This window comes from Alosa sapidissima, chromosome 16 (genome assembly GCF_018492685.1).
Source record: "Alosa sapidissima isolate fAloSap1 chromosome 16, fAloSap1.pri, whole genome shotgun sequence".
Taxonomy (NCBI): domain Eukaryota; kingdom Metazoa; phylum Chordata; class Actinopteri; order Clupeiformes; family Clupeidae; genus Alosa; species Alosa sapidissima.
The window spans coordinates 15,956,501-15,984,062 of record NC_055972.1 but is presented as its reverse complement, the minus strand read 5'-3'; the positions used below and the strand labels follow the sequence as shown (position 1 = coordinate 15,984,062).

Below are 27,562 nucleotides of genomic sequence, written 5' to 3'. Positions count from 1 at the left end.
TGATGTATAGCCTAACATGAACACTCTCTCTCTCTCTCTCCGCGGGCACGCGCGCACAAACACACACACATTGACACAATTGGTTTAAACCCTTGATCTCTGTCTGTTGCCTAAACTTTACATTTTTATGAACTGAACCAGAAATCTGTCTAATGAAAGAAAGTTGAAAATTATCATTATAGCATGCTTCCACAAACTTAACAAAACTGTATCTGTCTAATGAAAGAAAGTTGAAATGATCATTAGGCCTATAACATGCATCCACGAACTTAACAAAAATGCATTTGTAGGCCTATAGACGATCCTGTTTGATTTAGGTTAGCTGTTTGGCTGCACTGTGTAAAAAGAGAATGGGATCCACCGTTCCAGGATTTAATCTATTTCGACGCGCCTCCAGCACCTGACCAGCTGAGCTGAAAGTGCGCTCACTTGATGCGCTTGTTGCGGGAATGCAGGTTGCAGCGCACCCTCTGTCACCCGCCTGTGTGAGAGGGGAAGAGAAGATGGAAGGTCTTGTAGACTAATCATATCTTAACCTACTTTATGCAGTTAAGAGAGATTGCAAGGTTTGTTGCACTTAATGTTCTGTAGCCTACATTATTAATAACTAAGTGAGAACTTTGTGAGAAGAAGTGCTTTGTCAATTTTTGACCAGCCCCGCCCGCACCCGCGATATTTCCGATCAAGCTTACCCGCACCCGCCCGACCCGCGGCTAACGGGTTGACCCACGCAACACTACTGGGCACGGTTCACTTGTACCGTGCTGGAACACAGGAACTGTTCTTGGTCCGCACTCACACTGCATACTCATGGCCGGATTATGAACTTTCGGACCCCTGGGCCCAGATGTGTTAAGGGCCCCCCGCTAATTGTCGCATATGTGGAAGGGGGGGTTGGGGGTCCTCCCCCAGAATTTTTTTAATTTGTTTGATGTGATTTCCTGTATTCTGGTGCATTTTGGGGATGGCCAATACTAAATTCAATCAGATTCATAGCCTACATCCTGATTTGTTGATATTGAGGCAATGATTCCATGCAAAGGCTTGGGCTTCAGGGCCCCCTGACCCCTTGGGCCCCTGGGCCTGGGCCCGGTAGGCCCGTGCAGTAATCCATCCCTGTGCATACTATCAAACTGTAGGCTACCTAGGCACAGTTGAGGGTCTGGTGTCCCTTTGTATGACGCACTTCCTGCGATGGTTGTTCATCTCTGAAAGGCCCCCCATGCAACATTTTCAACCTAATAAAACCGTTTTGAAATCATTGCGATAGTTAAATGACCTGTTGTGGCGAGAATGGCGGCTTTCCCTGCTCCCCCTATACGGTCTCCTAGCGGAAAACCAGCCTTGCAAGATCTGCACTAGTGTCCCGGCAGTGTCTGGATCAGGAAGAAGAGAGAACGAGCAAGAAACACAAAATGCTCAAAATTCTCTGGACGTGTACATGCCACCCTCAAGCACCGGTTAGCCATGCCGGCTAGCTAAAGGATGGCTTCATTTTTTAGATGTTTATCATGGCAGAGCCAGCGAAAAGACCAAAGAGACGGTTGTGAAATATGCATCCCAAAGCTGCAGGGGGAGCTCCGTAGAGAAAAATGCGACAACAAAAGAAGAAATGACTGGAGTTACAGAACGGCCCTTTAACTCCCTCTCGTCCTTTTAGGCAAGCCCCTCCACTCGTCAGCCTTATTGCGATGCACTTATCGGGCATCTATTTCGGGCAGAACTGTGTGTGCGCAAGGCTTCACAGCACCAACCTCGCTCCAGCGGTGATATCACAACACATGATTGGCACGATATATTCACATTGACTTTTGGCGTTACAAACTAATCCCATGCCTTTATGGAGAAGTCTCTGGTCAAACCCAGAGTACTACAAGTTTGAATTTCCAAGATGGCTGCACCCATTAACAGTTAATTTGAGCTTTGTTTATTAGCAGATTTATGGTTTGTTACAAACTGGCTAGTAGCAACTGCTACCAATAGCCAATTGCTAACAAACGGTGGCATGTCTTGATGACAAATAGAACACAAACAGCTTGTATCTTTAAAGAAGCACTATGCAACAATTTTAGCAAAAATGACCTTAAAGGGAAACTTGGCAGGATTTCCCCCTCTGCTGGAGAAATAGTGCATTATGCTATTTCAAACTGTGGGAAAAGGTAACCATAAAGCACATGGATTTGTTTACAGTTTGGCAGAACTATGTGGATGTTACAAGGTAAGAAACACGATTTAAAACGAGTTTCTTGTTTCTCACTTCTCTTTCCCGGGACGGTATACTCAATGTTGCAAGGTTGGTTTTCTGCCTGGGGATGCTAGGCGCAGCGGGGAAAGTCACCATTTTCACCGGAACAGGTAATTTAACCATCCAAATGATTTCTAAACGGGTTTATTACGTTGAAATAGTTGCCAAGTTCCCCTTTAATTATGCAGGTTGAGAGTTGTTCTGATGGTTCTACAACACTTTCTGGGTCGTTTGGTGGGTGCTTCGTCTCCCCCTATCGCTTCTCCGCGGAAAAAACGAATATGCAACTTTCAGTTCCCGGTCCGAAGAAATCTTGATGTGACTCAGCGGAAGTATCCAATCGCGCCTCGAAAATGTAGTCAGATTGTAGTTTCAAAGAAGACTGCAAAACGGACCCCGACTTGGCTTTGTTGCTGTTGAAATTGTAAGTAGCCTACCCATGGGTGAACTTCGTTTTTGTAATGTGGTTTGATAGTCTCTTGAACAATGTGTTTGCTCGACCGTTTTATTGCCCTGTATGTGTTTAGCTTGGTTTCTTGATGGCTAGCTCGCTAGCTAGTGGGGGTTTAGCGTAGCAGTCACTTGCTACCGAAGCTGCAGTGGGAGCTGTGTCGTGAAAAATGCAAGCCCAAATCCGGCAAAAAGCCAGAAACAGCGAAGGAATAACCAGACCTGCATAGTGCTTCTTTAAGAGACAAAAAGAATGTGACATTAGCCTATAGTGCCCTCGTAGCTATAGACTACCTATAGGCTAACTGGTCTAACCCATTTTCAGTTAAAGCGATGGTTCGGAGTAATTTCACCCTAGGGTCCTTTGCACCATGACCCCGAGCCAAACACCCTCCAAGAACCTGTTTTCCCTTGGTCGAACCCTGGTCGAGTAGCGCTGTCAGAAACGAATGACTTTCTGCAGGTGCTTATGGAACCTATAGAGCAGTGGTCCCCAAACTACGGCCCGCCACCTCATTTTGGGTGGCCCCCCAAAACATGTCCGTGGTATATAGCATCTGGCCCGCATGGGACTACGACATCGTCAAACTATAACCTCCGTAATTTCCCCCATTCATTCTCTATGGCGAGTCTTAACAGTACACATGTAATACTCTTTTTGTCCACTGGTGGTTGTTTTGGCGCTGTTTCCCGTTTGCCATCGAAAACGGAATGAAATGTAGGCCTACCTGCAAACAAGGTAAGAGGTACTGACTGCATCAGTGCTCAAAGTATTCTAAAAGTTTAGCAATTCATTGTTTATCAATTAACTTCTATTCAAGTCATATTTCTCGGACTTTCTGGGATAATTATTTGTATTTTTTATTCACTCGTTCAAATGTTCATACAAATTCACAATTCACAAAGTTCTCATCAGGTGAGTGAAAGAGTTCAGAGTTCACACATTTTGAGTAAAATACACTTTTGGGAATGCTATTTTTTTACTAGTATTATTTCATTTGAGCTACATTTTATACTGATATGGAATGATTGCAATATAAACACAGCTAACAATAGTATTAAATTCCAGTAGCCTATGATTAAATGTAATGGAAGGCATAGTGAGCTGGCCCTCGGAAGAAAAAGTTTGGGGACCACTGCTATAGAGTATCTCGTAAATTACCCCACTAATAATGCCCTGAATGGTACGAAACTTCTACAGTAGTACAACTATGTTCTTTACTCATAAAACGAGGCATTGAAAAGTTTGTAAGTACACCAGGAGTTTATTTAAATAACACTTGCCTGATGGATTGTACTCTGCTACTATCTACCGCTGCGTCGACGTTACTTCCGTGATTTGGGAAAAGCCCATAAAAGTCCTGTAAAAGTAAGACATTTTTTGCACAGTGTTCAAACATCTTCATTTGAAGGGGAATATATCCAGTGTCGCTCTCTCTCAAATTCAAATTCAAAAAGTTTTATTGGCAATTATTGGCATGACAATTCATAAAAGAAAGTGTTGCCAAAGCATACAATATTAACTCATCAGAACATAAAATAACAATCATAAAACAATATCTGTGATTCTAAAAAAAACATGCACACATACACACACTCACAATCGCGCACGCACATAAACATTTTAGTTTGTTATGAGAAAAAATGAACACACATAAAACAGAAGAGGAAAAAAAGAGATGGTGTAAGTCACAGACCGGGGGTGGAACTGCATCTACGTAATGCCTAGTCTAACACTGTGTAGTGAGGAGACAATTGGCAGGTTCCGGTATCCTCTCCCAAGAGTATTGTGAGCCTCTCCTGCTCTTCCAATGTGAGGAAGCCTGCGGTGGCCTGGTCAAATCTATCAAAGTATTCATCCCTTTGGGGTGTGTACTTATCACAATATAGAAGGAAGTGCACCTCTGACTCTACCTCCCCTGTCATACAGTGACCACATACCCTTTGCTCTTTGGTAATGATTTTTTGTGTCTGCCTTTCTGGCTAGACAAGTATTCATCACTCACTCACTCACTCACTCACACACACACACACACACACACACACACACACACACACACACACACACACACACACACACACACACACACACAATTCGTTGGAATTCGTCATGGCTCAGTCAAGAGGTGCGTTCAAGTTCCTTGAACAGAGGCGAAGGTTTGCGGCAAACATGTTTGGATGAACCATACAGTCACTATTTTGTGTAAACATTCCATCTCAATGGTAACTCTCCGTCCAACTCTCAATGTGTTTGCACTGAACTACCTCCTCAAACTGCGGAAAACTCAAGGCAATCAGAAAATCTTTTATAAACGTTCGCCTATGTTTGCGAATTTGAACTGTTTGTTTCCCATTATTAGCATCATGAGTGTGCAAAACACACTGAACAGACAGGCCATGAGGAGCAATGAGCTCAGTTTAAAAGAAAGTATATTAGCTTAGAATTGTGGAGTGCAACTTTAGGACAGACACACACACACACACACACAATACAACAGTTTGCTTTACAAGCATTGGCTTGGTTGATTCTCATAGAAAAGAAACCATTTGAAAACATACATAACAGTAGCTGTAAAAGTGACTTCCACATGGTCACTCCCCTTAGTGCTTTTGCAATTTATGAAGGTAAGAAGTCTGTTATGACCTGCTAGCTGGTTCACCCCAATTGGTTTAAAGGTACGGTAAGCGATTAAGCAATTTCTAACACGTAACAAATTTAGAAACATTTAGCAAATATCTCCTCATGATTTGATAACTCACCGTTCTCTGAGGACACAGTAAAAAAATGTGAACCAAACAATGTGGGGGCAGCCTGCCCCTCAAACAATAACAAACCCCTTTGTGGAGTTTCTCGGGGAGTGCTGAAGGGACAGGTGAGCTACTTCTGTTTTTGTTTAGTCTTCAGCTCAAATATAAGGAAGTTGCTTTTGACAAAAATGTCTGCTAAGAAACACGAACATAAGCATAAACAAACGCAATGTCATTCAGCATTGCTTACCCTACCTTTAACAGGTTTGACGCTTCTGTAGGCTATGTAAGGTAAAATGGCCTAGGCCTATTGCATGTAGGCTAATCATTAGCCTACTCAGTAGGCTAAGCCAAGCTCTGCAATATAAGCAAGACATCTACAAATGGAAACATAATTTCTGACTGACTTGGTAATGCTATTAGGGATATTACCCAGTGCCTAAATATGATTTAAAATACAATATTAACTTATCCAAAGTTAAGTAGGATGGGCTATACCAGGCTAATAAAAAAATATCTCTTAATGTATATCTGTTTAGAAAGTAATACAGTATGTGAGGTGCACTGCCTTTGACAATGTCTTTCCTCAGTTTTCCAGTCTGCCTCTTCAACTAATTCTCATCAGAAGTCAGAGGCCAGCTCATCAGGCATCAGCCACCTGTCTTACTATGCTCCATGTGACACAGTCAATAAATGTGCTCAATGGAAATGGCTAACCATAAATATAAAGCAACCAAAATAGCGTGATAACAAAGGACTTGCAGAATAATAAAAATATGCATATGAGCAGCTGTCTGTCTCTGTAAATCATATTCCCTCGGTTTTGTAAAGTATGAAGAGCGCCCTCAGGTGGTCTGAAAAAGCAATAGCCCGGTGAAAGTATTGTCCTGTGGGCTGCTGCCCACCAGACTTCCCTGGGATAGTTCTAGGTACAGCTGCTCGCCCAGCTCGAGCTGCAGCAGACATACACGTGTGGCAGGTCCCGCTGGCTTCCGCTGGCTCTGATGAAGGCTTGCTGCTACAACTCCCTCGCCTCTCATTAGACGAGCCAAAGATGCCCCTGGCCCAAAATCGAGCGTCACGACAAAGAGGTAAAGTCCTCTGACGGGTGCACGGAACACTCCGGTTGTGGCAGAGTACATTTGGCCACGGTCCAAAAGGGTGTCCTCAAAGATCAGCGGACCATCCTTACTGCTGCCACTCTTGGTACTTGAAATGAACGCAAGGGGATAGTCTGATTGGATAGCTGAGGAAAGAGTGAAATAGGCATGTAAAATATATGTACATTGAAGGAGTTTTAAAATGTATTTTTATAAATTCAAACTAAATATATAGAGCATTATTCCATATCTGAAAAGTTCATTGGGGAAGTTAACATGGAATTTGGCCTAGGGGACACACAGTTAGATGTTTATTGTTACTATCACCAGAGGGAGCCATAGCTCCCTAACAAAAGCTGAATTGGTGAACATTGGTTTTCATGAAAACAAACTGTTATGACCCGTCTTAAACTTTGAGCAAACTGTTTTTTAAACATAACAAGCTGCCATTAAAGTCACAGAGGCCTTTGTCTGTATGTTACATACTGTAGTGGACTAGATTTGCTTTTTTTCCCCTCTCTTCTTTTTCATCTCTTCTCTTCCCATATCTTCTTAATTACTAACTCAACATCCAGAACTTTCAGGTACAACAGTTTCTTCAAAACTGTTTTTCATCTTATAGTGGCAGATGTCCTTCACATTGTAAATGTATCACTTTTCCTAAGTTCCTGAAAACAGCTGTTCTATAGCCCTTTCTCAAGAGTAACCTGGATGCCTCAATGCTAGACAATTACAGGCCCATATCCAATCTACCTTTTATTGGCAAATTCATTGAAAAAGTAGTCTTTAATCACCTAACCACCTTTCTAACATCAAATGGGTATTTTGATTACTTTCAGTGTGATCTTCAGGCCAATTACATCACTGAAACAGCTCTTATTAAGGTTTTAAATGACATACACCTCAGTCCAGATGCAAGCAAAACATCCGTCCTAGTACTACTGGATCATCAAAAATAATTTGATTTCATATCATAGCTATGCAGATGACACACAAATTTACTTAGCTGTCACCAAATCACTATGGTCCCCTTAAATCTCTTTGTCAGAGTATTGACCAAGTCAACAACTGGATGTCTCAAAATGTTCTTTAGCTGAACAAAGAAAAAACTGAAGTAATTATATTTGGTAAAAAGGAGGAAAGACTTAGGATTACCACTCTCCTTGACACAATAGGGTTCAAAGCAAAGGATACTGTTAAAAATCTTGGTGTATTAATTGACAGTGATTTCAACAGGCACATGAAAGCAATAACTAAATCAGCTTTTTTACACCTCAAAAACATTGCCCAAACTTAGAGGGCTGATGTCAAAACATGATTTAGAAAAACTCATTCATGTCTTTATATCTCCAGCAGGGTTGATTACTGCAATTGGCTTTTCACAGCCCCTCCTAAAAAGACTATCAAACAGCTTCAGGTGATACAAAACAGAATCAGCTAGGGTTCTCACGAGAACTAAAAGAACTGGCCACATTAATGCAATTCCAAGTCCCTGCACTGGCTTCCAGTGTCACAGAATTGACTTTAAAGCACTACTGCTTGTTTATAAATCAGTAAATGGAGTAGGAACTAAATACCTATCAGACATGCTGCAGCAGTACACCTTCTCCACCTCTCAGGTCTCGGGAGAAAAATCTGTTAGTAAAACCTGCTGTTAGAATTAAACATGGTGAAGCAGCTTTTAGCTGCTATGCAGTTCAGCTCTGGAACCAACTTTCGGAATACATTTAAACATTTTGAACAGGCAAACTGTTCTCAGATGCCTTCTGCACTGAGTTACACATTCTGAATCTGTATTTAAATTATTCTACCCTTGTCTTTTTAAATTATTTTTTATTTTTAAATTATTTTACCTTGTGTGTTTTATGTTTTCTTTTATTATGATCTTTACTTTTTGAACTATTTTTTGACTATTGCCCTTCTATGCTTTTATTTGCTATTATTGTTTGCTTTTGTTTATGTAAAGCACATTGAATGACCTCTGTGTATGAAATGCGCTATATAAATAACCTTGACTTGACTTGCCTAATTAAAATAGATACTTTTAAGTTTTTCTTATATAGAGTTGTGTGTTGTTTTGTTTCTATCTACCTGTTGTCTCAAGTGATGCATCCCTCCTGCTACGATGAGTGGCTTTCTCTCCCTGAAGGCTGCCCCTCTTTTGCTGCCTCTTCTGCTGCTTAGCGTCCTTCCTCTTCATCATCGCTGACAGTTTGTCCAGATCCAGTGAAGCCTCCGAGCCAGTCAGACCCTCTGTGTTGCTGAAGAGGCTCTTGAATACCTGCAGGTGCTCTTCAAGGCCTTGGCGCAGAGAGTTGACCTCTGCCTGCAGTTTCCCCTCCACACCACTGGGGGTGGTGTCCTTGGTGCAGTTGCAGCAGGAAGCAGGGCAGGATCGCCCTTCAATGCTCTTCACCCGAATGGCAAGTTCCTCCACGGCCTTGTCCAGACTCCAAAAGTCACTGTCAGAGTAATCTTGTCCATCCTCTGGCTCATCATATAGGATTTGTTTCAAATCTTTGTCTCCACTTTTCTTGGCAAGTCCTTGCATTTCCCAGTCAGTCAGCACTCGGCCGGGCTCATCTGCTGCCTCGGACTCCGAAGCCGACGCAAGCTGCTTCTTCAAATCCTGGATCAACTTCCTAGTCGCCGGCATGGAGTTTTCCATCTGCTTGTCCATGGGCAACTTCGAAAAATCAAGCACCTCCATGCCCAGCACCACCTCCAGGACCTCGGCGTGGCGGGTGGCGTCCATCAGCACGGAGTCGAAGGAGCTTTGGAGGCGCTGGACCTCAGCCTCCTTCCTATCCTCCTTGTTCTGGAGGGCCTGGATGTCCTGCTGGCTGGCCACGAGCGAGGCCTGCAGCACGGACACGTTGAAATTTAGGGCCCGGGTTCTCTCCTGCTCAAAGGCCAGCGCGTTTTGCACATAACTCAGTCCTTGCTTGAGGTCCTGCACGGATGGCATCCAGTCATTCCAGCCCTCTGGCTTGGACTGTGCGTCCTTCTCCAGGGCCATCTGGTTCTTGTTGGCTATCGTGTTGACGCTGGCAATGGCCTCTTGCAATTTGGAGAGCGAGGCCTGGCAGTTGCAGCCACCGCCGCCTGAGCTGGCGTTAGCGTAGAGGCGCTTGAACAAATAGTCCATGTCGTTGTCCACATCCTGCAGCTGTTCGCCCTGGAGGGTCAGGTTGTTGGCCAGCTCATCCACCCGCTGGAGCACTACCGCCCGTGCCGCGTCCACCTCAAGACCTGTCTCCATGAACTGGATCTGGCTCTGGCGGCCAGTGTCGACGATCTTCTCGTCCAGCCCCTGCAGGACGCTCTGCAGGTTGGTGATGCCCTCGTCCGTCACCCGGAGCCCCTCGCTTAAAGCGTCCACCCTCACCGTGTTATTCACCACTTTCTCGTCCAGACGGGCGATGGCATCCCAGATGTGGGACGTGTCCATGCTGGTCGGTTGGCTCTGAGCGGGGATGATGGGTCCTTCAATGGGTGTGTCCCAGGATCGCTGGATTTCCTCCTCTAGGTGTTCCTGGCTCTGCCTCAGCTCTAGGATAGACGAGTTCAAGGCCTGAAGATTCAGCTATGGAATACACGTGGGAGGCAAAAGGAAGTGACTAATTGTTAATGATCAGTTGGTCACAGCTAATAATGCAATCCAAAAAGGAGACTCCCAGGCTATGTATGATTAGAAAGGAATCACAGACTGGGTTAGTCAGTCCGCAAGCATCTGGGGTCAACTCTGACTCAGACTTAAAAACAGATGACTAGTAGCTTGTGGCACACAAATAAAAAAAGTATATTGGGTGCTCGTGGGAAATTGTGGAAAAATGCCTTGAAAGCGGAGGAGGAATCCAGGCACTCCAGATATGTGATGAGGAAGGATGCATGAAAATGGCTTTATTATTACAGCTAAATCACTAAAACAGCATGTTCTGACCAGTTTTGGTCTTTATGAGGGCTTAAAACATTGTTGATATTGCTAAAAATGATTTCCTGCTAAACTTAAACATTTGAAATCTATAATTTACACAGTCAGTTCACTATTCTCGAATACGGAAAAGTATGCTTTGCTACTACCAAAGATGGTTTGTGGGGCCACACCTGTAAATTCTTCTGCTGTCGCTTGACCTTGGCATCGACGTCCGTCTTGAAGATGGTCAGGTTGTAGTGAAGCATGGCATGCTGGGAATGCAGCCTCTCGTCCAACTGCCTCTGCAGCTCCTCGATCTGTTGGAAGCTCTCCTCCAGCTTCCCCTCCAGGAACTCATAGCGACTCGTTGGGTACTCCTGCCCCTCCGGCCCCTCTTGCGTCTCCACAACTCCTTGGCTCAGGGTTTCACGATCGCGGTCCCCTCTTCCCCTCTCCTCTTGTTGGAGCTTGAGGGTGGCCACGTCGCGGGACAGGCCCCCCACCTCCTGGGAGAGGCGGTCCAGTTGGTGGTTGAAGCCGTCCAAGGTCGGCTGGAGCTGGGCCATGATCACGGAAACTAAGTGAGGTAGGGCCAAAAGGCCAGGAGAGTTGGGAAGAGGTAGGTTCACATCTACGGGACCTGAGGGTCACAAAATAGAATAAGGACTCAGAAATGTATGTAGAAACGCAACTTATCAGTTTGGGAGTGGATGAAAGTACAGTGTTTCTGTATAGCGTAATTGACCACAGTTCAGAAGATGGCCCAAATGGCATGCTGGGAACTGATTGTCAAAAAACGGCACTACCAATGCTCCACCATACATTCGTTTATATTTATTAAGTAGATCATATTTATGTATTACATACATATTTAGTGAGGTACCCTTGGAGACAATTTGAGAACAATCTCCATTGCCTCTTTGTAACAAGAGAATGCCCTGTATAAGTAAGGCTTTCTATAAATGCAGAATAATCTTGATGATGTTTGAATAATGACCTAAGTAAAGAACAAAATACAGTGTATCTGAACATTCAAGATTAATTCAGATTTAATCTTTTTATTGTTTTCGCTCTGTGTCCACTGAAATGGGTGTCATTGTTAAATAAAACAAGGGCTCTTTGGTCACAGCCCAAAAATAGATCATGTGAAATATTCCGCCATCATCCACCCCCATGCATAGTTTTCCCCTCCTTTGATTGTGTGTATGTTTGTTTGCCAGGTCACACAGTGATTTCATGCTGGAAAGTAGGACATCTCCAGAGGCTACCCTCATGACCTCAGCTGCTTTTTAATGATCTCCCATCAGCCCAAGGCTTTCACAGGAACACCAGAGGAACCCATTTAGGTGGATGTGTGTGTGTGTGTGTTTGAATGTGTGTGTGTATGTTTGTTTGTGTGTGTGTGTGTGTGTGCATCTGTATCTACAGTATATGTGTGTTGGAATCTGTACATGTGTTAAATGCTTTGTGTGGTGGTAGGTGTGAACATGTGCTGAAATGTATATGACTGCATGTGGCTAGGTACTGAGCGCAGATCTATCTACACAGGCAGGCACATACATAGTCATGGTTGGTACTGTACATGTTTGAGCTTGAGTATGTCTGGGACTACATTCCCATATGATGGAGAAACAGGATGTTTGTTAACATGTGTATGCATCTGATGTTGAGAAATCATTTAGCTCCTTGTGTGTGTTTGAGATTGTGTAAGTGTGTGTGTGTGGGAGAGAGAGAGAGATTGTGTGTGTGTGTGCGTGTGTGTGTGTGTGTGTGTGTGTGTATCTATCTGTATCTACAGTATATGTGTGTTTATGTGGTTAATCTTGTATGTTTGTGTGTGCCTGCATGTGTGTTTTTCCTGTCCTTAACAGAGAATAAGCATGTGTGTGGTGCTGATTGTGTGTGACCATGCATATGTGTGTGTGAGAGAGAGAACGTGACACACGGCCCTCTGTCCATTTTCCACACGCCGTTCTCCCGATATCTGGACAGGATCCAGACCCGGCTCGCGCCGCATGCTGAGTCTGCTTACCCTCAACAATGTGTGTGTGTGTGTGTGTGTGTATGTGCATGTCCCGGGGGCCACACAGGGGCCATTTTATCGCTCCTCGGTTGTTTTCTTTTTACCAGGAGATGATGTGGAGCTCCTACAGTTCTCGGCTGCCTTTCTCATTCCCGAAGAGGGACACAAGGTCAATGAGAGGGTGGTCCCTTAGCAGCAGTAAGAAATCACCCAAATCTACAAAAACGTTACACCTCCTCCCTTTCTAAAATATGTGTGTGGTCAGCTTTGAACGTCGGTACTTTGTTGAATTGTCACTGTGTTGTGTTTAATTAGCTGTGGTCACAGTGACTGTTCTTTCGTGCTTTCATTTTTTCGAGACGGTGTGACGTATTCAGTGGACATAGCTGGACCGCTGGTGTAACGTAATGGGCAAAATTTACACCGCCACGCCAGTCAGGAAGCATGCGTCACCTCCAACGTGCGGATGCGAGAGGCGAGTGACGGCTCTATATCTGAACCCCCTCTGTCATTCCCACAGCATCCTTACATCACGCTCCCACGCAGACAATGCATGGTTGCACTCTTTCTGCAGGCCAGAAGAAAGAGAGGATTTCCTGTGGAGGAAACGGTAAGGCGATGGAGGCTGGGGGGGTGGCAGGCAGGGGTGAGGGATCGGCGGAAGAGAACGGGACACTGAGATGAGGAGGAGTCCATGTGGGAGCGTGGAAATGCTCCCTGTCGTAGATTCCAATCCCCTTCCCAACCCCCCAGCTCAGGTCAGGGATATTTACTGCCTTCCCAATCCTACAACTCCCCCACCGCCCTACCCTGTTTAAGGATGTGGATGAGACTAACATACTGCTGACTAGACTGCAGCTGATAACATATCTGGAAGCTCGTGTTGGGTGGACGGAAGCCCACACACCAATATTTTGATTTGTATGTATATTTTATCTTCCCAAGTCAACTATTTTTGAAAATGTGTTTAAATGAGTTGTGGGAAAACTTAAAAAATGTCCATATCAGTAAATGTTTTCAAATACATTTTTTTAACAGCTTAATTTTATGTTTGTGGGAGCAATTTGTCTAGTTGGCAGTGCTCTATGTCACTTAAGATAACAGTTCAGCACAAAATCTGTAATAATCTCCTGGAAAATCTGTTGTGGGTCCTACAAGTCTACTGATAGAGCCAGGCACTAAAGAGGGCCAGAGGTGCAACTCTGAGAGACCAACTAGGGATGAAGTGTGTGCTTTCACTGATCCATGAGGCATTCTGGAGGATAGAGATGTACTTGTGTTCACCTCCCCACCTATCAACTATATCTGACATTCGTCTATTTATCCAACTATCCGTCCATCCTTCTGTCCATCTATTCTATATGTATGCTTATCACCCGGAGAGAAGAAATACTTTTCTGATTGGCTGGTGGGGTGGCTATTAAGTAAGGGAGAACGGTAGTCGAGGTGTCCTGTTACGGAATTAATGATGCGTCGGGGAGTTCTTTTCCTCCGCCTTGTCCATTAATTCAGTATAACGGGACACCTTGGCGGCCGTTATCCCTTACATAATGGCCGGCGTTCTATACACTATTCCAGTGTTTCCCATATATTGACTTATTTGTGGCAGCCCACCACAATATTAACATTGACCACCACACAATGATTTTCTATGTTGTACTACTTAAATTGGATGAAATCCTTTCATTGTATAGCTACTGTATGCGCACCTTTGCATAGCCTCTCCTTGTGTCTCTGTCCCTCAACAAACCTGCATGCATTTTAAAAACTCTGAACACCCCCTGTCACCTACCACCACAAATAGAATCCAATTCTGTGGGACACACTGTATTCCTTATATATACAGGGCATAATGCATATGTTGAAAATTTATTTTAGCAGCGGGGTTGCACTGTAAAAAAGCAAGAAAGCGAATAGGCTAATGCAAGACAATGGTGGGAAACTAGGGCAAAATTTGCTCGTATAGCGTTTTGGTTGGAAAAGTGGTAAACATGGAGGTACTGTATTTCCTGTTTTGAGTTTTGTTTAGGTCGTTACGTAACTGAAACACCATCTTTGGCAGCCAACTCTGACAGTTTAGCTGCTTAGTGTCCGGATGCATGTGGAGAACCTAGAAGCAGCAACTGAGTTATCTGTGTGTAGTGACCTTCCGCTGGCCTACCTCCTTGATCATAGGCATGTTGACTGTGGTTATGGTCTGCGTGGTCTTGGTGGCTGTGTGGGTAGTCGTAGGTGAGGTCCGCAGACGTGTCGTTCTCCGCTGGTGTCCCGCGGGCCTCATACAGCTCACTGCCCGACACCTCAAAGTCATTCTGTTCCCAGTTCGGGTCACTGATAAGTTGTGGTTGTCCTTGCGCTCCTGAAGGAAGAAAAGAAGAGATCTACACTCAATGCACTGCAGTAGGTCAACTGGTATAGTGATGGGTTTGACACCCATGGAAACACACGCACTAAATCATACACACCAATGGCAATGGAATTGCTCTATACTGGAAGACATTTTCTATTAAAGTGTCGGCTAAATGACTAAAATGTAAATGTGCGACCATGGTAAATTACACTGCCATAGGCTTTACTAAATGCACTGCTGAGCTTACTGAAAAATCAGTGTTGCATTCAGTCCATTTTGTGTGGCGCTAACACAGTGTAATGAAAATGCAGTCAAGTGGAGCATTTTTAACTTATGCAAAAGGCTGGTTTCTTTATTGCCGAGTGTGTGTGTGTGATTGTGTGTAGGCTTATGTGTATGTATGAGAGGAAGAGATGAAGGGGAAGAAAGTGAGAGTATTGCAGTGGTTATTTGACCAGTGGAGCTGAAGGATTAATTATCTGGGAGCTTTCTCCTTCGGAAGCTCGGTCAATAAGAGGCGTGGAGGGTCTTGGAGCGAGCTGGTCAGCAGCTTGGGAATTTACTCTTTTGTCCCTGGCTGCTTTTGTTTGTGTCCTGAAGCCGCTACGAAAAGGCCAGGGGTTTATTTTTAGGGGCCCTGGTATTTAGCTGCCGGCCTGGGCTCGCCATTAGTTTGGTCCGGAGTGTGTGTGATGTTTTTGTGTTGTTTTGAGTTTGTGGCTGTTTTTTTGTTTTGAGGTAGTCATCATGAGTGACGCCCCACTTGTGGCCTTGCTTTATGCCTCCAATGGACTGCACAAACACACACACACACGCACACACACACATGCACACGCACACACACACATGCACACACACTCACACACACACACACACACACACACACACACACACACACACACCCTTTCCTGCCTCCCAGGGGAGGTGATGACCTTCCCACAGTCCAGCAGGCTGGAACACAAACATTCACTCACTCCTGCTGGCTCAGTCTGTGTTCACTCCTGGCCCGTGCATCACTTCCCTAATTAGCCAGAGAGCTGGTGAAGGTAAGCAGGGGTTTGGCTTTCCTGTCCATAACTAGGGTGACCAGGCAAGGGCCTACCTGGATGGTGAACAGTGGTCCATTCTCCTGGATGGGTTCTTCCTGCCACGGTGGGCGACTGAGGATCAGCGACATGGTCCTCTGGAACTAGAGAGGGCGAAAGAGGAGTGAGAGAAAGAGGAGGCGGGGGGGGGGGGGGGGGGAAGCATGGCACACACAGGAAGTCTGTTCTATATTAGCACTTGGAAAATATAGCAATATAGCTCTAAATCTCCAGGCTGGAAGAGCGTGTGTGCCAACTCACATCCTGTGGCATTGTGTTTTGTAATGTGGATTTTGGCATTGTGTTTTGTAATGTGTTTAGAGGGGATTCCTGCGTGTGTGTGTGTGTGTGTGTGTGTTTATACCTGAGTCTTCACATCTCTCTCCCCCATGGCCAGGGCAGCAGCGCCATAGTAAGGCTGTGAAAATCTTCTGCTTCTCCCGGTACACCGGCCGTGTGGACATCTTATACCTTCACACACCACAGGGTTAAAGGGCAGCATATAGTACCTGTCAGCCATCTAAAGCTCCACGTAGGTTAACTTCAGGTTTACTTTGCACTGTACACTATTAAAATGAGTTTGTCTTGTGAACTTGTCCAGTACTTGTCCTAATATATTTTACTTGAGTACATCATACAGAAGAACAAGAAGGACCAGAGTTCTAGACTAGAACTGTCTAGAATATTATATGAAATATATGTATTGTCCATGTTTATGTTTTAAGGGTTGAAATTTCTTACTGAGACACAAACAAATATGCCACATATCCATGGTTTTGGCATTGAGTTATGTATAGTAGTACATGGGGAAATTCATGGTCCTCTGAAACTAGAGAGGGTGAAATATATATACTCCCGTGAGGGAAATTTGGTCTCTGCATTTATCCCAATCTGTGAATTAGTGAAACACACTCAGCACACTGTGAGGCGAAGCACACACATTAATCCCTGCGCAGTGAGCTGCCTGCAACAACAGCGGCGCTCGGGGAGCAGTGAGGGGTTGGGTGCCTTGCTCAAGGGCACTTCAGCCGTGCCTACTGGTCGGGGTTCGAACTGGCAACCTTCCGGTTACAAGTCTGAAGCGCTAACCAGTAGGCCACGGCTGCCCCTTTAATGTAATGTGTTAGAAGTGATTTCTGTGCGTATGGATGTGTGTGTGCGTGCGTGTGTGTGTGTGTGTGCGTGTTTGAGACTGAGGTCTGAGGGGGTGTGAGACTGGTCGGTTGCCCTCACAGAATGATCTGGCAGTCGGGGGTACCGCTGGGGCAGGGGCTCTGGGACTTGATGGTGTACTTCTCCATCCCACAGGACACGGCCATGGTGATCACGCGCCGCTGCACATACGCACACCAGTTCCTGGAGACAAGGAGACAGTTTTAAAATGAGATTTACTGAAACAATCATATCCTCCTGAGAACCAATCCATAGACCTATGTCCTCTGTAGTGGACATAAGTTCTAGAAGCATACCCCTTTACCCCTTTGAGCTACAGTATTCTAACAATTCCTGTGGTCTTTTAAAGAGGACATCCTGGGCTTTCTAATGATATATCATGTGATTGGCTGGGTAGCTGGGAACCTCCTCTTCCTGGTTCTCAAAAATGGTTGACATCAAAACAAGCACATTTTATGGAAGGAGGAGAGATAAGTCAAATAGTGTCTTCTTATTAAGCATTCATTATGATGGCAATATATGGTCTTGTTAATGAAAATGTCAGGAATTATATGATTCATTTTGAAAGAAGTTAAGTTATTTACATTTTGAAATAATAGTGACTTTATGAATGTCCATTATAATGGACACCAGGACCAAAATATTTTGATTTTTTGGGAAATTTAAGAGATCATTTGTATAGGATGAATGAGGGGGGGGAGGGGGGGTCAGATTTGGAGCTCTCAGGTGATGAGTGAGTGAAACAGAGATGAGGACTATGAACCTGTGCCTCAAGAAGATAGCGAGGAAGAGTAAAACTGAAAAATGAATTATTGCAGATGAAAGAAAAACATGAAATTGAAATGAACAATCCAGAAAAAAGAAATACAACTGTCCAAAAAGGCAAATAAAGTAGTCTAGAAGGATAAATAACATTTTCCCTTATATTAAGTTTACCCTTAATATAATACCACTAACAGCATAATTTGTCCATTTTTGTCTATTTTCATGGCTACCATTTCATAGTAAAACGGTCCTTTTGTCCACCACAGGGGACATGTTATAAAATTTAAAATAAAAATAAATTTAAAAAAATAAAAATTGTAAGATGTTTTTTTTAATCCTAAATAGAAAGGAAATCGCAAAAAAAAAGAAATTGTTGGACACTTTTTTTTCTTGGTTCCCAGGAGAATATCATCCTATTACAGGTAAGATCAGAACTTGTTTACTCACAACACTACAATTGTCTTCACATGTGGTCTTAAAATTGAAATGATTGATTATCTAAGTTGTCAAACGAATACATCACGTGAGCAGACACCATATATATATATATATATATATATATATATATATATATATATATATATATATATATATAGTACAGGCCAAAAGTTTGGACACACCTCATTTCAATGCGTTTTCTTTATTTTCATGACTATTTACATTGTAGATTCTCACTGAAGGCATCAAAACTATGAATGAATGCAAAGTTATTTGGCCCACAGATGAATATTTGTCAAGTTATGGCTTGCTGAATATGTTATTAAAATAAAAAAAAATAGTAATTTTCAAAAAAAGAAAATATAAAACATGTTTTCAGTTAAGTACATAATCCCATATGTGTTCATTAATCGTTTTGATGAATCTACAATGTAAATGAAAATAAAGGAAACGCATTGAATGAGAAGGTGTGTCCAAACTTTTGGCCTGTACTGTATGTATACTATATATATATGGCAGACACACTACAGCTGTAACAGAGGGTCTTGAAGCTTTTGTAGTGTGACTTGTTCAGACCTTTCTCTCTGGTGGAGTTTTTTGCTCACTAAGGGGTTTCCTTTCTGCTGCAGAAGGTTACATATGTGGAGGACCTCTTGGAGACAGGAAGACCCTTCATTTGACCTGGTCATGTTAACCATGGGTAAGGGAAAGAGCTCATTGTTTTTAAAATGATACCTCAGTAATCCTACTTATTCTAGGTCATTATATATGCTGACTGAGACTGCTTTGACTCTAAGAGATACATCTGTGAAAGCCAGGGAGGTCTAAAGAGGCCAGTTATCCTCTCAAACATATCAAAAATATTGTAATCATCATAAATTTATTAAAATATCTTACATGGTTGTTTTTTCATGTTACATTTCAAAGTCAGGGTCATATCACATCATCATATTAAAAATCCACCAGGATTACAATTGCTATGCTACTACTACCCTTTGGTTATTGAAGGGGAAAGGATAGAAAAACACCACTTGAGGTTCTTAGTGTTGTTTTCACATGAACTAAGAAGTTATTTGTTATTTTATTGATATGAAGTCACTATCTGTGTTTTTAAATATGGCAGATGTTGGACTGCCTCCTATCAAGAAGACATGGTTTCCTCATGCAGTGGGGACACAATGGAGTCACTTAGTTCTTGTCTGTGTGGTAATGAAAACTGACTCTGAAACAATTTGTTTATTTTCTCCAGTCAAATGTTGTTGCTTTGCCTAATACTTTACGACATCCCTGATTTACGAGTTTGTTTTTCTTTTTCCTACATGGCCAAGCCCGACACAAACCGCCTTGTCTCTTCCTGACATGGCACAGGCAAGGCACTGGAGTTCCTTCCTTTACCAACAGCCCTCAAAGCCATGGCGGGCAGGGCAACAAAACAGCCAGCCACCATAGTGGTGGTGCAGAGGGATTGATCTCTTGGCCTCTCTTAGGGAGGAGGAGGGTTGTGTGGAAGGTTGTTTTCCCACCAGGTGTCCTCCTCTGACCTTGCCCAGACACCCATGGCGTCCACTCAGAACCTGAACTGCGTTAACCCACTCCAGACCCCCGGCTCGCAGCCTGTCTGCTGTAATGGAGACGAATGAGAGAGAGTTTGGGGTCGTTGCACCGCTGAGGTGAGGTCATCACGCCTGACCAAGGTGGTCCTGGGATGCAGGTGAGCAGAAGGGGCGTCGAATTCCAATCCATGGCCCCAAATCTACCACAGCTTTCCAATTTCCAACCTTGCAGCAAGTTCACATGTAACTGTCTGGAAACATGTACAGTAGGCCTGGTGGGCTCATGTAGCAGTACCATGAATGTAAACAAACCTTATAGTCATGTGTGGGTAATCTGATATGATGATAAGTTTTCAGGCATGCAGTATGGACAGAGATTATTTCTGATATGAAGCTAAAAAGCTTGCCTGCAAAGGAGATTGTTTTCACTTAAAAACACTGTGGATGTATATAAGTGGGAGAGCAAAGGAGGGAAGTTTGAGTTGTTTGAGTAATTTGGGAAGGCTGTCTGGGGGTCATTTGTTTGCTTTACTCTCCCCTAAAACAGAACCATGAATCAGAGAGCGAGAAGTCAGTGAGTAGTTGGGGGGACAGCGGGCTCCCCGGGTCTCCCCAGGTCTCGCCTGGGCGCCCCAAGGCTGACGTATGCGCTGGGGGGACGAGTGGTGCTGCTCGGGGTGAGCGCGGGGGTCTCCAGTGTTTGGTGTTTTAGCTGGAACACGCCGCTGCCCCACTGACTCATGGGTCGGGCCGAGCAGGGCAAGGTGCGGCCCGTCTCTGTCATCTCCAGCCAGAGGCCCTGACGCCCACAGGAGGCTGTTGTGCTGCTACGAAGCCAGTTGCGTTGTGTCACCGGTCACGGGGTTAATTGATTTTGTGTGGGCTGCGTACTTTCATCAGGATTTGTGTGAGTGGCTTAGCGAGTGAAATAATTACGTCTTCCTCCTCCCCTCTCTCAATCTCTTTCTCTCTCTCTCTCTCTCTCTCCCTTTCTGTCTGTCTATTTATTTATTTTCCCTCCCATCTTATCCAACTCTGTTTCCAGACAGGCTTATGCTGCTGTGTCCTCCTCTGCACACCAGGCTGTTTCATCTCCCTGGCTGGTTTGGCTAAGTGCACCTCCACTCTCCAGCCCCTGTGGACAAGAATAGATTGTGTTTGGCTGCCTGACTTTGTGCTCATGTTCCAGCCTAAACAGACCCCCTGCGTCGAGTCGAGGTGCAGCTGGGAACACGCACACAGACACCGAAAACACACGCGTGGAAACATGCAACTTTAATGTCCGGGGGCCCGCCTCGTATTCAAGAGTGTCTCTTAGCAACGGGGTTGCACTGTGAAAAAGCAAGCCAGCAAATATGTAAGGCAAGACAATGGTGGGAAACTAGGGCAAAATTTGTTCATACAGCTTTTTGTTTGGGGAAAGTAGAAAAGATGGAGGTACTGTGCTTCCTGTGCTGAGTGGCTTGAGTAGTCCAGTTGCTTTCAAGATGAGGACATTTCTTCACTTCATTTAAAGTTGGGTGAACATGTGATGAATGAAGTAAGGCTAATAATAAAAAAAAAACACTGCGACCTTGCCAGCCTTGATACTGTGTTGTAAATTATATTCAGAGAAAGCTGGGATACAGATCATCCCCGCGTAACACAACGAGCACTTCCACCCCCAGATCTCACACACTTTCTGTGGCCCTCATAGACTAAACACAAAGCTCCGGCAATGACGCCTGAACCACAATCTTCCAAAAAAAAAGATGGGGGGAAGATGATGCCTCTTGGCACAAATGTGACCAGCTTGCGTAAGACCGCTGTCCCCTTGTTTACCGAAGGACCCAAACCCTTCCAGTGGAATGCAAACATCCTAAAACACACATGGTGAGTGTTACTCAATCTGTTTATCTGTCTTTCTTTTCAAGCGTTGTGGTTCAAAGAGTGAAAATATCGGAGATGCTCTCCAGAGCAATGCACCAGTGCTCTGATGCAACAACGTCCTACTCTCAGCAGAGTGTGGCCTCAGCCCATAGGCTGAGCCGCATGTTTTACGTTGAGTATATCTACACGGTCTGTCATCCCTTGACGTATGTGTGTGTGTGTGCGTTATCTGGAGATCCCTGCCAGTGGACTGTCCTGCCAGGCTCCCACATGCCTCTCTGATGACCCCCACCAGCCACCCACCCACATTCCGCCCCCCAGGACCGCCCTCATGATAGCCGCGCGTCCTCTCAGAGTTTCCCCGTGTCACATCCTCCCCGTGTCACTTCCTCCCTCCACAGACATCATGAGGGGACATCCCCATGTCAGCACACAATGCCTGGCTCCCCCACCCCACCTCCATCACCCCAGCAAGCCCCATTCTCGAATACCAGCAGAAGCAGCAGCCATGCCCAGCTCCTCAGAGGAAGGAAGAGGACACTCCTTCACCCTTCCTTTGCTCTTAGAGTTTCTCTGTCATGCAGTGCTTGATACTCTGTCTCTCCGTCATCTCTCTCTTCCTCTGCATAATTTTCTCTGTCCCTCACTCTCTCTATCACCCTCATTCTCCTTCTCAAATGTTTCTTTTTCTTTTTATCACTTTTGTTGTTGTTTACATATGTATGCCTTGGTAATAATTTCCATTTCATCATCTTTTCTCTCCCCCACACCCACTCAACCTCGGACCCTCTCCCAGGACATGTGCTCATGGCTGTCTCTATGCATGCACCAAACCTCTGACCTTCCGACTGTTTCCGCTACTGCACAACCCCTCTGCACCCCCCCCCCACCCCCCCCTCCAACCCCTCACCCTCCACTCCAGCCTTCATGTTAACGCTCCCGGTCTGTCTCCAGTCCCTGTGCATTCACCGACCTCAAACACTGTTTGTGTTGGACGCTTGATAGGTTTTCAGCAAAGCATAACATGGAGCTGAACGACCTGTGGAAGGAGCTGTTTCTGTAATAAGTGAGCATCCAAGATGGATTGCTAGTCCATGGAGGCTGGGAATGAGAGAGAGAGAGAGAGAGAGAGAGAGAGAGAGAGATAGAGACAGAGGGAGGGAGAGGGAGGAAGGGAGCTTCCTCCTCTCAGTTCGGGGTTATGAAGACTTCCATGTAACCGGTTTATCACTGCGCCCCTAAGCCCCCCCTGTCTCGAAATGGATTACAAGTCAATATTAATAGAAACGATTTTTGTTTTTCTTGGGTTCAGATTAAAAGCTCGGAGTTGTTTGCTGCAGTCTCACCACAGCTGGGATAGATAAGACAGACCCCATTATGTCCTTTTGTGTTTCGTTTAGTGCAAGCTTTGGTGTATTAGACTGTTCAAAGACACTTAGGTCCTACAGAGCACCATGACTGATACATGTAAAATGGAGTCAAGTACGGAGGGGAGAATGCTTTGGACGAGTGTAGTCTGAGATCTTGTTTACCATAGAGTTTAGCATGGACTTGGAAACAAAACAATGCCTTGTATGCCAAAGAAATAACAAGGGAGAGAAAGAGAAAGAAATAGAGAGAGAGAGATAGCAAAACAAAGCTCAAAGCAGTCTGTGTGTGTAAGAATAATGTCAACATGAGGGACATTAGCAGGATCCAGGCATCGGAAACAAAGGCATGAGAGGGGGAATCAGGGGAGGAAGCCACAGAGCAATCAGATGGCGGTGATAGGAGGGAGTCCCCCCATGCCTGCTGTCCCTGGGATCAGGGGAGGCCTGGTGGGGCAGCGCAAGGACGGACGCTTGGTGGTGGCGGCGGATGGGACTGGTGCTTCCGCTCTGGAAACCGGAGCAGGGAGATGCAATCAGCAGACCCCATAGCTGAGGCCCCCTGCTGGGCTAGAGCAGCCGGCCAGACAGCCGGTACCCACAAGGCACTTCCAGGGGGTGCATGTAGAGGGGCAGACGGGTTTTGGAACGTTTAATCCTTTTTAATGTCCTCTCTCTAGTCCACTGATTTGAGCCGCGATGCTGTTTGAAATGGCTGCACAAAATATGATTATCCTGGTGGTGGACATATGTGTATATATATTTATTTAAACTTCATCTCCTAAATATCCTTCAACTAAGTTGGATTACTTTATGATGCACTGAACAACACAGTCAATGTGGAGGTAGGATTGTCTGCATATTTACTGGCTAGAAGCCCCTAACCCCCCCCCCCCCCCCCCCCCCCCTCACGCTAAGCCTATTTTCTGGAGCCTATTGGGGAGTGTGTTTTGGAGTTCTCCCCTGGCCCCTCAGTAACCCACTTCAGCTTCATGCCAAAGCCTCACGTCACGTCAATCAAAAGACCCACATTCACGCCCACATTCCCGCCAAGCTCTCCTCTCCTCCCTGAGCTCCACCTGTTGTTTAACAAGGCCCTGTTCCACACCACTGGACGCTTTTTACAACTGAATTAAATCTCTCCAAACCAGTTCTATGCTTCCAACCCAGGTGTGTTTGTGTGTGTGTGTGTGTGTGTGTGAATATCAGTGAATGCTGTGTGTGTTTGAGTGTGTGTGAATATCAGTGAATGCTTTGTGTGTGTGTGTGTGTGTGTGTGTGTGTGTGTGTGTGTGTGTGTATGTGCTTGTGTGTGTGTGTATGTGCTTGTGTCATTCAATCACCTGAACCGTGAGCAGCAGTGAGGTAACCTCAACAAAACCACAGCTTGTGTTTACTCAGGTTCATGCTGGCTCACGTTGTGTGTGTGTGTGTGTGTATGTGAGTGTGTGTGAACCCTCTTACCTCCTCCTCGCACAGCCCACAATACCAGTTATCACCATCTCACTCTCTCTCTCCATCCCTCGCAATGTGCTCCCTATTACCTTCCCCATGGTGGCACGGCAGAGGAAAGAGCCTGCACCCCCTCCTCCCTCCTCTTTCCTGTTCGAACAAAAAACCCATTTGGAGGACTTCTGAAGTGGCTTCTCTTTTAAAAAAAAGAAAAAAGAAAAACAAATGGCTCCGGCCCCAGAACGACTCCCCTTGGGCCACATTATCAGGGTATCGGGGCAGCGGTGAGTGGCCAATTTAGGGCTGTAATGTATGCATCTGCGACGAAGTCATGACAAGTCCCCCTATGAACCTTGCCCCTCACTTGAAAAGAAGATCAAAATCGTGCCAGCACAACGCACCGGGTCAGCTCATAAAAAAACTACAGGAATCCTATGGGCTCCCATGTTTTTCCGGAACAATTAAGATGAATTACCATTGATTAGTAGCGCGTAAAGGAAAACATGTGCGCTCCTATGACACTGGCGTTATCCAGGGGACCCTGGTACAGTGCCAATAAGCAGAGCAGGGGGCCAAGGGCCAGGCAGTGAGCGCCGTGTTTGTGTACGAGAGTAGGGTAGATACATAAACGCTTGCTGTCTGAGACTGGACCTTTTGTTTAGGTTTTCCACCAGCTTAGTGCTGATTACAGAAGAGATTGCAGAGATAGTGGACGGAGCAAAAGAGCAAAAGATAGAGAAAGAGAGAGAAAGAGAGCAGAACATTGCTGGAGGGTCAGAGGGAGTTGACAGTGCTGACAGAAGAGAGCAGGAGAACCTCCCGGAGTAGCAGGGGGAGAGACGACGTGTATTTGTGAGAGTGCTTTTCTTTATGGTGCTGAGTTTATGTGGGGTGGAAGTGCTTCAACCTGGGTGGCTCTCCAAGGAAAATAATGAGATCCAAAACATATAAATTTGGAATCTCAGCTTTAATTAGTGTGAGCGTTGGTGAGCTAACCAATGTGTGTGAGTGTGTGTGTTTTGCGAGCTCTCGCAGGTGGGTGTTCTCTTCATGTTCTGAATGAGAGAGGAAATAATGTGTGTGTGTGTGTGTGTGTCTACACAAGCAAAGCATGGCGAGGCAAGCCGCACATCTGGCCTGGCATTCATCTCAGCATGATAAAAGAGACCACAAGCACTCACCCGGTGCGGGCCGGGATGCCCTGGGGCCCGGTTCCCCCATCCCCTGCGGGCGTGTCCTCCTGGGCGTGCTGCTGCCCGTGGCCCATGGCGTGAGCCTGCCGCTGGTCCCTGGGATGATGGCGCGCTCCCCCGGGGAGATCCACCGGTCCATGCCCCCTGGTGGGGTGGTGGGTGTTGTGGTGGTGCCCCCCATACCCCCCTGTGAAAGGGACCCCCCGGTCCCAGCTGGCCCGTCCCCCGTAGGAGTCCCCTGCCGTGGCCTCCTCCTCCTCTTCCTCCAGCTCGGGGTCCCTGGCCCGCACATCGCAGTGAGCTGCCAGCAGCAGCCCCAGCAAAAGAACCAGCTCCCCGACCGCTGTCATTCTGTGTGTGTGAGAGTGTGTGTCTGGTCCTGTTCCTGTTCCTTCCAACACTTCCAGCCGCTAGCTGCCAAAACATCTGAAGCCTCAGAGAGAGTGGGATGGCTATTTGTTTTAAAGCAGTTGCTTCGGACAGCTTTCCAGCTTGCTGGAAACTCCCCGCCCCCCGTCATACCGAAAAAAAAATAAAAAAGCCCACCCTCTCTTCATCTCGTCCCTCCTTTCAGACACTGAGACCCCTCCCCTTTTGGGCCCCCCATCCCTCTTAACCACTCCCACCCCCAAAACACATACACACACACACATACACACATACACACACACTCACACACAGACACACACACACACACTCAGTCACATACATACACACACACACAAACACATACACACACACACACACACACACACACACACACACACACACAGACTCACATAATTTCTGTCACATAGACACACAAACAGACACACACACACATACTCACAGACACACATACTTAGACACACATACACACACACACACACACACACACACACACACACACACACACACTCAAAGACACACACTCTCACAGTCACACACACATTCACACACACACACATACTCACAGACACACACACACCTCTCTCTCTCTCTCTGTCTAATGGTTTCAAAGCCCTCCAACAATCCTCGGAAATGAACCTCCCACCCGCCCCGAGCCGGTTCCCCCTCCGTGGAAAGGTCGCGGGGCCTGGAACAATGAGACGAGCCCGCGCGGCTTCCAGCCCTCTCCGAGGCGAGGAGGCGCTGAGGAGGCACTGAGCCTGAGCTGCACACACACTGGCCCCTCCACTCCCCTGCAGCCCCTCAGCAATCAGGGCCGTCGAGGAAGCAGTGCATTTCTCTTGGCAGGTCAACGGAATTTCAGACGGTCTTATCACCTCTCTCTTCTCCCTCTTTTCCTCAGGCACTCAGGAAAGGGATGTATGTAAGCAGAGGGGGAGATGGAGCTGGCGTGGGGTGGGGGATGTGGGGGTGGCAGCACGTGTGTGTACTGGTGTGGGACACATGTATGGTGAGCCGCTGGGATTTGGGTGTGTAAGGAACAAGTGAAAATGCCCTACTTGTAGTAACACTCTCATTCTCCATCACTCTCTCCTTCTTTCCCCCCTTTCTCAGCCTCGGTTTCCCATACATATCATTGTCGAAGCGCTCAAATATTTGGGAGCCCCCGAGTTTGTTGGCAGTGGCGGGTGAGAAAGTGCGGAGAGTAATGTCGCCCTGATGTTTGACTTGAGCGTGAGTCAGTGTTTTACTTGAAACAGTATAGGCAATTTTGTTTACTATAGCATGCGTTACTGTGGCAACAAGTCCTTCAATTATTCTCTCTGCTCTGGTTCATCAGCTCCTGTACAGGACTGAGCTCACAGTCCGGAGCGACGGGCTGAGAGACTCGTGGACATATGAGCCCTATCGACTGGATGTGATTGAATAGTATTTTTTATAAAGAA

At 45.7% G+C, this 27,562-nt stretch overlaps 1 protein-coding gene across 1 annotated transcript; it reads right to left on the bottom strand.

The window, feature by feature from the left end:
* Positions 1-4,138: 4,138 nt before the first annotated feature.
* mmrn2a (multimerin 2a) lies at positions 4,139-26,207 on the bottom strand. The gene is made up of 8 exons (XM_042064897.1): positions 25,716-26,207; positions 17,151-17,273; positions 16,282-16,388; positions 15,935-16,021; positions 14,644-14,841; positions 10,651-11,099; positions 8,635-10,129; positions 4,139-6,689 (listed from the first exon to the last, which is right to left on the bottom strand). Exons 1-8 carry the CDS (start codon positions 26,075-26,077, stop codon positions 6,289-6,291), a joined length of 3,222 nt encoding a protein of 1,073 aa, XP_041920831.1. The 5' UTR covers positions 26,078-26,207; the 3' UTR covers positions 4,139-6,288.
* Positions 26,208-27,562: the final 1,355 nt, after the last annotated feature.